The sequence below is a fragment of the Nycticebus coucang genome, chromosome Y, assembly GCF_027406575.1.
Source record: "Nycticebus coucang isolate mNycCou1 chromosome Y, mNycCou1.pri, whole genome shotgun sequence".
NCBI lineage: Eukaryota > Metazoa > Chordata > Mammalia > Primates > Lorisidae > Nycticebus > Nycticebus coucang.
The window spans coordinates 34,812,264-34,821,057 of record NC_069805.1 but is presented as its reverse complement, the minus strand read 5'-3'; the positions used below and the strand labels follow the sequence as shown (position 1 = coordinate 34,821,057).

The window sequence follows — 8,794 nt, the reverse complement described above, 5'->3', positions numbered from 1 at the left end:
CGGAATTCAGAGTATAAATGACAAATAAGATGAATAGAATGAAGGAAAAGATGGAAAAAGAAATCCAAAAGTAGCTAAAAAAATTGTCTCAAGGAATTAATGAATTCAAAGACAAAATCAACAAGGATATGGACATAATGAGAAAAGAGCATAGCTCAAGGAAATGAAAAAGTTTATTTGAGGAGCTTCAAAATACAGTAGAATCCCTCAGTAATAGAGCTGAACAGGTGGAAGAAAATATCTTTGAAATTGAAGAGAAGGCTGTTATCAATCCCAAACATTCAAAGAGGCAGATAAATGGAAAACAAGAACAAATCATTTCCTTACAGAATTGGGGGACCATTCCAAAATATCAAAAATCTGACTTATTAGGAATTCCTGAAAGAGAAGAGGATGGTCCTAAAGGCACAGATTCTCTACCCCAAGATATTATGGAGATGAATTTTCCAAACATTGCAAGAGATACCAAAATTCAGATAGATAGTTTCAGAACCCAAGTATTACTGAATCCAAATAAAGCATCTCCCAAACACATTGTAATTAACATTCCCCCACGTTAGTATAAAGGAGAAAATCCTGCGACAGCCAGACATAAGAAAAGCATCACCAGAGAGGAAGAAATATAAGGTGGACTGAAGATCTTTCAGCTGAAACTTTTCCAGTCAGAATAGGATGGTTACTGACTTTCAATCTTCTAAAGAAAACGAACTTTCATCCTAGTATCCTGTATCCAGAAAAACTGAGTTTCATTTGTGATGGAGAAATCAAATATTTTATGAATATATACATGTTACAGAAATGTTTCAAAACTAAACCAGCCTTCCAGGAAATACTCAGACCCATTTTTCCATAAAGACAAACACAACGGTCTACCACCAATGTAAACTCACCCAGAATTTATCAAAGAAAACATAACTTCCACATGATGAAAGAATTAAAAATATTCACTAGACTTTTGAAAAACATGATGGCCAAAACACTACCACACCTATTCAGTTCCCATTAGTGTAAATGGCTTAAATTGTCCTCTAAAGAGGCACAGGTTGGCTAACTGGATACAAAACCTCAGATCATGTATCTGTTGAATACCAGAGATTCATTTTACCTCAAAGGATAAAAAAAGACTCAAGGTAAAGGGATAAACTTCTATAATATAGGCAAGTAGAAATCAGAAAAAAAGCAGGAGTACAATCTTATTGGCAGATACAAGTGTTTTTAATCCAAGAAAGGTAAGGAAAGACAAGGATGTACAGTACATATTTGTCAAGGGAAACGCTCAAAATGAAGAAATTTCAATAATTAACATTTAGGCACCCTACCTAAATGCTGCTCAATACAGAAAGTAAACCCTAATGGATATGAATAATTTGATATCTTCATGCACTATGATAGTTGGAGATTTTAACACCCTTTTGGCAGTTCTGGATAGACCCTTCAAGAAAAACTGAACAAGGAAATAATAGACTTCAATGTGACCCTAGTAGAAATGGACTTAATGGACACCTATAGAGCATTTTAGCCTAATTAAATTGATTACACATTCTTCCCATCAGCCTATGTTTCATCTTCCAAAATTGATCATATCTTACGAAACAATGTCTTATCTCAACAAATTTAAAAGAATAGTAACTATTCCTTGTATCTTCTGGAACGATCAAGGCATAAAAATTGAAGTCAACAGGAACAAAAATCTTCATACTCAAACAAAGTTATGAAAACTAAATAACTTAGACTCAATTATAACTGGGTCAAAGATGAGATTAAAAAAAGAAATCATCAAATTTTTGAACAAAATGATAATGGAGACACAAGTTATCAAAAGCAGTAGCTACTGCAAAGGCAGTCCTAAGAGGGATATTTATAATTTAGAAAATTTCATCAAGAATACAGAAAGAGAGAAAGACAGCATCCTAATGGGTCATTTCAAGCAACTAGAAAAGGAAGAACAATCCAACACTAAACCTAGCAGAAGAAAAGAAATAACAAAAATTATAGCAGATAATATTATATTAAAATTATAGCCTCTTTTTAATTCATAGCAGAATTAAATGAAAGTGAAAACAATAGAATTATTCAGAAGATCAATGAAACGAAAGGTTGGTTCTTTGAAAAGATTAATAAAATTCATAAATGGTTGACTAAACAGAATCAGGAAGTGAAAACTTTCATAATGTCAATGAGAAACAATAAAGGAATAAAACAATAAATACCACAGAAATTAAAATAATTCTCAATGATTACAAAAACCCCTCTATTGTGAGAAATATAATAATCCGAAGGAAATGGAGAAATACCTGAAAGCACACCACATTCCTAGACTCAACCAGAAAGAATTACCAGTTTTCAGTAGATCTACATCAAGTGCTGAAATACCATCAAGTATGCAAAATCTCTTAAAAAAGAAAAGTTTGAGACCAGATGGCTTCACATTAGAATTCTACCAAAACTTCAAAGAGGAACTACTACTTACATTCCACGAGCTTTTCCAAAACGTAGAAAAAGAAAGAATCCTCCCCAACACATTCTATGAAGCAAATATAACCTTGATCCCCAAACCAGGAAAGGACAGAACAAAGAAAGAAAATTATAGACCAATATCATTAATGAATATCAATGCAAAACTACTCAGTAAGATCCTAGCAAACATAATTCAACAACACATCAAGAGAATTATACATCTTGGTTGGGCACACATTGCACAGTGGTTAGAGTGCCGGCCCCGTCTACCTGAGCTGGCTAGTTCAAACCTGGCTTGGGCCTGCTAAACAAACAATAACAAAATAAATTATGCATCACAATCAAGTTGGTTTTATCCCAGTGTATGTAAATCTGTAAAAATAACACACCACATAAATAAAATTGAAAACAAAGACTTTATGATTCTATCAGTTGATACAGAAAAGGCTTTTGATAAAAAGATGCTGTATCCTTTCAGGATTAGAACACTGAAGAAAATAGGCTTAGATGGGACATTTCTTTTTTTTTATTTATTTTTTATTTTTTTATAATTTATTTCTTAGTAAGTAAAAAATTATTGTAATTACACAAAATCATTAATTTTTGCACTTGGCATTGCAATCACCAACAGTAATCCTGTGGCATAGTAATTAACAATATTAGAACTGTCATTAGCTTCACCTTGGCTTTCTAATTTATCAGAACTAAATAAATAATGGCAATAACCATAATCTACAGAAAAAAAGTAATCACAAAATGGTGGCAGGTTAAATCACAACATTAACTTAATCCTTGTTGATTTTGTTCGTATCTCATTGATGTCTATAAATAGAAATTGATAGTATGGTTTTAAATTTAATTCTGAAGAGATGTGGAGACTTGGACAAAATATAAAAATAAAAAGAATATAAGCAAGCTATCATGTCATACTTGAGGTTTGCTGGATGGCTACCAGGAAGGTATCAGTTACTTTCAAAGAACACAAAACAAAGTGAAAGTGGAAAAAGGCATGTTATACAAAAGTCCTTTTATTATTCCTGTCCTCTGTAGTCCACATCATTAATTTTAAGTATTCACTTGGAATTTGCACACTGAGAGGAGGACAGAGTGAGTTGACAGCTGCTTACTTCTGGAATCCCAGCTCCCAACACACATTAATCATCCTTTAATCACACAATTTACTTTCCCAAACAAACCTTCCCAAATAGATGATATTTTTACCAAAAAACCCACACTTGTCAAAGCAATTTAAACTATTTGTAAATGGAATCAAAGTACAGAGTATAAAAAGATACCAAACTAGAGTAACACTGATGTACATCTGCTTTTTGATTTATCAAAGTGCCTATTGATGGTCTGAACAGGAGTACAAGGTAAAAAGCAGGAGGGACATGACTTCCTACAGTTACAAGATGCCAATTGCTTTAAAAGGCATGATAAGCCTTAGTAATAAAAGGATCACTAGTTGTTTTCACTGAGTTTACAGTGTTGAATACTGTTTACCTCATTTTAATGAAAGCACTTATCTCAACAACTGCAACAGTTCATATCAGAAAACAGAAAGTTTCTCTTAATAAAGACCTAAAAAAATAAATTTTTACCTTTGTCATCTCCTTTTCTGGAAATGGGAAATAAAATGCTTTCTTTTAAAATAAAAATATTATTTTTTCTTTTCATTAGGTTTCTGGCTGAAAAAAAAATCAAGATTCTACTAGTGATGATTTATTAATCTCTAGTTTTCGTCTTCTTCTAAGGATACTCCCCTCAGAAAACCTTTTATCCTTATACACTATGACAATCAGGTTTAGAGTTTTAAATAAATAAAACAGCCACATTAGAAGGCATACTGAAAATCAAATGATTAGCCACATGTGCCTTTCACAATCATGGATTATCTGAATCGGTTGTCAGAGCCCATAAGATACTGCTAACCTTGAGTCCAAGTTAATGTGTCACCCAACCTATTGCTCATGGCTTACAATGCAGATGTTATGAATACAAATCTTGATTTCTGGGAGACAGTATATACTGTAACAAACTCTGGCTAAACTATCAAAGGTAACGGCACTAATACTAACAGCACAATTTAAATGTCTATTCTTCATTCACTGCTGCCATCCTTACTTTTCACACCGATATTAAATTCTCAAACCTAATCCTAGGACAAATGCAAGGTGTCACTATTTTTATTAAAAAAAAGGGTCTCAAATACTAAACAAGCAAAAATTCATAAAATAAGATCGAGGTTTTTGGATAGTTACATTTGTTACTTTCTTTCTTTTTTTCTTTTGAGACAGAGTCTCACTATGTCACCCTTGGTAGAGTGCCATGGTGTTACAGCTCACAGCAACCTCAAATTTTTGGGCTTAAGCAATTCTCTTGCCTCAGCCTCCCAAGTAGCTGGGCCTACAGGTGCCCTCAACAACGTCTGGCTATTTTGTTGTTGTTGTTGTTGTTGTTTAGCAGGCCCGGGCTGAGTTCGACTTGCCACCCTCTCAGTGCATGTGGCCGGGGCCATAACCACTGTGCTACAGGTGCCGAGCTGTATTTGTTACTTTCGATTTCTTGATCCTCATCACCTCTGGTTGTAAATATTTTTTCCTTCTTTTTATGCAAACAGGTAAATACACAAATCTGTCTTAAGTATTATAAAACGGTGTTCCAGCTCAAAGTTGCATGTGCTCAGACGTGTGTGAACCATTAGACAAGTGTTTACTATGCTTCAAAATGTCTTACAATTTTCCAGTGCAGTTTCATACTTATGTTTTCCTTAAATTAAGGCTTCATCCATGAGAAATCCACAGTACGATGAGTTGATTTTTTTAGCTTCTGAATTAAGTGCACTCTTCCCCAAATCAAGTGGTTCTGGAATGACCTAGGACAAGTTGCACTAATCAGGGCCAGGGCTGAAGTAGTACCTCACTGGGGGCCCAGGCAGGTCTTCGTCTCCATCAGCGTCTGGGGCAAATGACACAGTGAGATCCACGTATTTCTTTTCAGTGGAAGGTTTCACAAGTTTATGCATTGTCAACTTTAATCTTTTTGCATGACCAGGCATTACTGGAACATAAAGCATTTTGACACCCTGTACCACCATTGTTGGCTCAATCCCATATTTCTCTTTGACTGCATTAATGAAATCCAAGAGAGTAAAATCTTCTTTTCCATGTACAGTCCATCGATCCCAAATTGTAAATGATATTCCATTTCTGATTTTAGTCTTTCTTACTTCAGATGTCTCTGTAAATACTATAATTGGAATGGCTAAGTTAAGGAAACAATTTTTGTAGGCTTCAAATGGATAGCCACCAGTTACTTTGATCATCTCCAAGGCAACCAAGCCAGAAACTGCAGCAGTGGACGTTGCTATTGCAGGTATAATCTTGCCAGCTATTCGCTTTGTTTTGAAGCGGTCAGCTGGTTCAATGTTATACATTTTGGCACGGAGATTTGATGCAGCTGTGATAAAATCTATGTGTCCATTACGATCATCATCTTTTTCAAATGAAAGCACCACCACCTGAAGGTCATTTTTGGTAGCTTCATTAGATAAAATAGCCTTTTCTAATTGGAATACAGCATCCCTCTCATCTTCACTGCTAACAGGAACATGGTCTGGTTTCCTTGCAGTTTCATCAGTTTGAACAACCTTGTTGGAAGGTTTGAATTCCTGAATCTTTACTTCTGAAAGAATATTCAAGAGGGCATCTGCTGATAAGTCCTCGTCTGTAAATGGAATGCAATATACCGTAGCATACAGTTTTGCAGCATTCTGGAGGAAACTGAGGTGCAAAGGTTCCTTTAAATCAAATTTTATTGGAGATGGAGGCCTCTTTGGTGATTGCCAAAACAAACTACCATCTTTTAACTGTATGTCTAGAGGGAAACAGTGAAGCAGCTGAAGAGCCTTATGGTTAAAATATTTTTCAAACTTTAGTCTTGCTAATTCTACACACTGGGACCAATTTCTAGGTCTTCTGCTAAGTAATTTAATAACTTGAAAACAGCCTTCTAAATTGTGTCCACTTTGTATCTTCTGCAGGACTTCTTCTGCAGATGAGTAGGTTTGCCAAAACTTGTTAAATAACGAAGGCTTATGGGAAAAGGAACTTTCAAACTTATCTCTGGCCCACTGTATAGTATGCTCAATGGTGGCTGGGAAAGACTTCAGAGTACAAAATGGTATTTCCTCTTCTGGGGGATCCCGGTGACTATTATAAGATTCGGTCAAGTGAGGTACAATAATTTCAGTGTGTCCCTTCGTGCCCATTGTTCCAGAATCTAGGAGAGGCCTTAGATTTGCTAAGCAACGGCTGTCTACATATCTCCTGGCTTCCACATTGTCTAGAGCTGTGATAATTATATCTTGTTTGGTATAGAACTCATCACTGTAAATGGCCTCTGTTGCCGGACATACTTTGTTCAGGTGTGCATCTATTTTTATTTGAGAATTTGTTTTCAAAGTTGCATCAGCAGCGGTGTAACTCTTAAGTTTCTGTATGTGATGAGGGCGGAATAGGAACTGTCTGTTTAAGTTGGATTTTTCTATCAAGTCAGGGTCTGTAACTGTAACCATTCCCTTTTCTTTGCTTGTGCCAACACCAAGTAAAGCGAAATTTTTTAACATTTCACAGCCTATGGCTCCACACCCTACTAAGAAGATGTTTAGATTCTGTAGCTTCTGACACAAAGTGTCTCCAATGCAGGCTCGCAGGGCATCATACCGATCTCCTCGTGGGAGAAATTCTTCGCACTCAGGTTTGCCTAGGGATTCGACAATATCTGCTGCTTCAAGATATAACCATTGGCACAAAGGAGAAAACTTTCCTGTCACAGATTTTAGTACTTCTTGACTGGCAACACCTCCTACTGCTGCAGCCAGAGGGGCTAAGTAGCCCCGGGCAGTCCAGGAGAGCCAGCGCATGACATCTTCATCCACTTCAGGCTTCTCTTCCAAGGTTTCACTTATAGATGTTGCCATTTTGAATAGTTCCTCTGAATCTTGTTGGCATCCAATATTTGGCTTACGACTGTACTTCTCCTGAAACTGGTCCAAGGCAAGCAAAGCTGTGTGAATCTGTAAAGGTGCCTCAGGTTTGCTGAAATCTGCAATGAGGCACTTCGGATGTTTTATTTGCCTTTCCAGTGGTTCAAAGCAAAATGTCTTAGGAGTCTTAACTTGGACAGCTATGCCTCCATGTAAATATGGTTCCAGTTCTGTAGTATCATCAATGCTAAAGGAAAATGGTGATATGACAGTTATTTGTTGTGTCGTTCCATTTAAACGTGTCATTCCATTAATTTCTCGAAGTGTTATGAGTTGTCCTGTCTCAAGTTTGTGAGGATGATTTTCAAGGCAAGTGACAATGCCAGGATTAGCTTGCGTTATGTTTGAAATAAAAATTTCTTTTGGCTCTTCTCCTGTTGTATCTAAAACTTCAAATTCATCACCAAAATCACAAAATAATCGTGACCAAATCCCATGTATATCTGCACTGATGAACTTAATTGGAGGACACCGAGAACGGCAGAAGTCGTTGACCTTCTTCTGCAATGAAAGTTTGACCTCAGTCAACACTACACACTGGTATTTATCTAAGAAGGAAAGATCTGTGGCCTCATTGAAAGGAACAGGAGATGACGTCACATGAACATATGGATTTAGTTCTGCAATGTGTTGGAGTACAGCTTCAGCCCTGTTTCTCTTATTAACAACATCATCTTCACAAAGAAAGAAGTTGGTTCCTAAATCCCATGCTTGGCATTTTTCTGTATCATGAATTGTAAGTGCCTTAATTCCTGCAAGAACAAGATTCTTTGCAATTTCCAAACCAAGACCACCCATACCACTTAAGAAAACATGGGACTTGGCCATCTTCTGCATTGCTGTGTCTCCAAGGATGTACCTCTGTCGACTCTAATAACAAGAGCTATAACTTTCAGTTAAGCAAAGTGTTGTCTGTATAATGCATCATCAATCTCCACAGATTCTGCTGACATGATGGGCAGATTGTTATTCGTACTGCCCGTCCCCCAGGAAGAGCAGGACGCCCCTTCCCCCTTAGAGGCGGGCACCGGCACAGATGCCGCCATTGTCGCCCCAGATGGGACATTTCTTAAACTGATAGAGGCCATTTAGAGCAAACCCAAAGCCAATATCATATTTTTATGAAGTCATTTTTACATAGATCACAAATATAGTTATGCCATTATGGGATTTGATGTGTTGGTTATTTGTACAAATTGGAGTGCTTACATCCTACTAATCAACATAGCTTACACCTCATTTACCCAATTACAGCATTAAGACATTTGTGTTCTACACCTGATAGATCCA

General features: G+C 36.5%; 1 protein-coding gene across 1 annotated transcript; it reads right to left on the bottom strand.

Moving 5' to 3' along the window:
* Positions 1 to 4,645: 4,645 nt before the first annotated feature.
* Positions 4,646 to 8,555, bottom strand: LOC128579180 (ubiquitin-like modifier-activating enzyme 6). The gene is made up of 2 exons (XM_053581405.1): positions 8,407 to 8,555; positions 4,646 to 8,374 (listed from the first exon to the last, which is right to left on the bottom strand). The coding sequence occupies exons 1-2, from the start codon at positions 8,548 to 8,550 to the stop codon at positions 5,348 to 5,350; spliced, it is 3,171 nt and encodes a 1,056-aa protein (XP_053437380.1). The 5' UTR covers positions 8,551 to 8,555; the 3' UTR covers positions 4,646 to 5,347.
* Between the last annotated feature and the right edge of the window lie 239 nt (positions 8,556 to 8,794).

Coding starts and splice junctions, on each gene's coding strand:
- LOC128579180 (XM_053581405.1), bottom strand. CDS start 8,550: ATGGCGGCATCTGTGCCGGTGCCCGCCTCTAAGGGGGAAGGGGCGTCC. Junction 8,375..8,406: donor CATTATACAGACAACACTTT/GCTTAACTGAAA, acceptor TCTTGTTATTAG/AGTCGACAGAGGTACATCCT.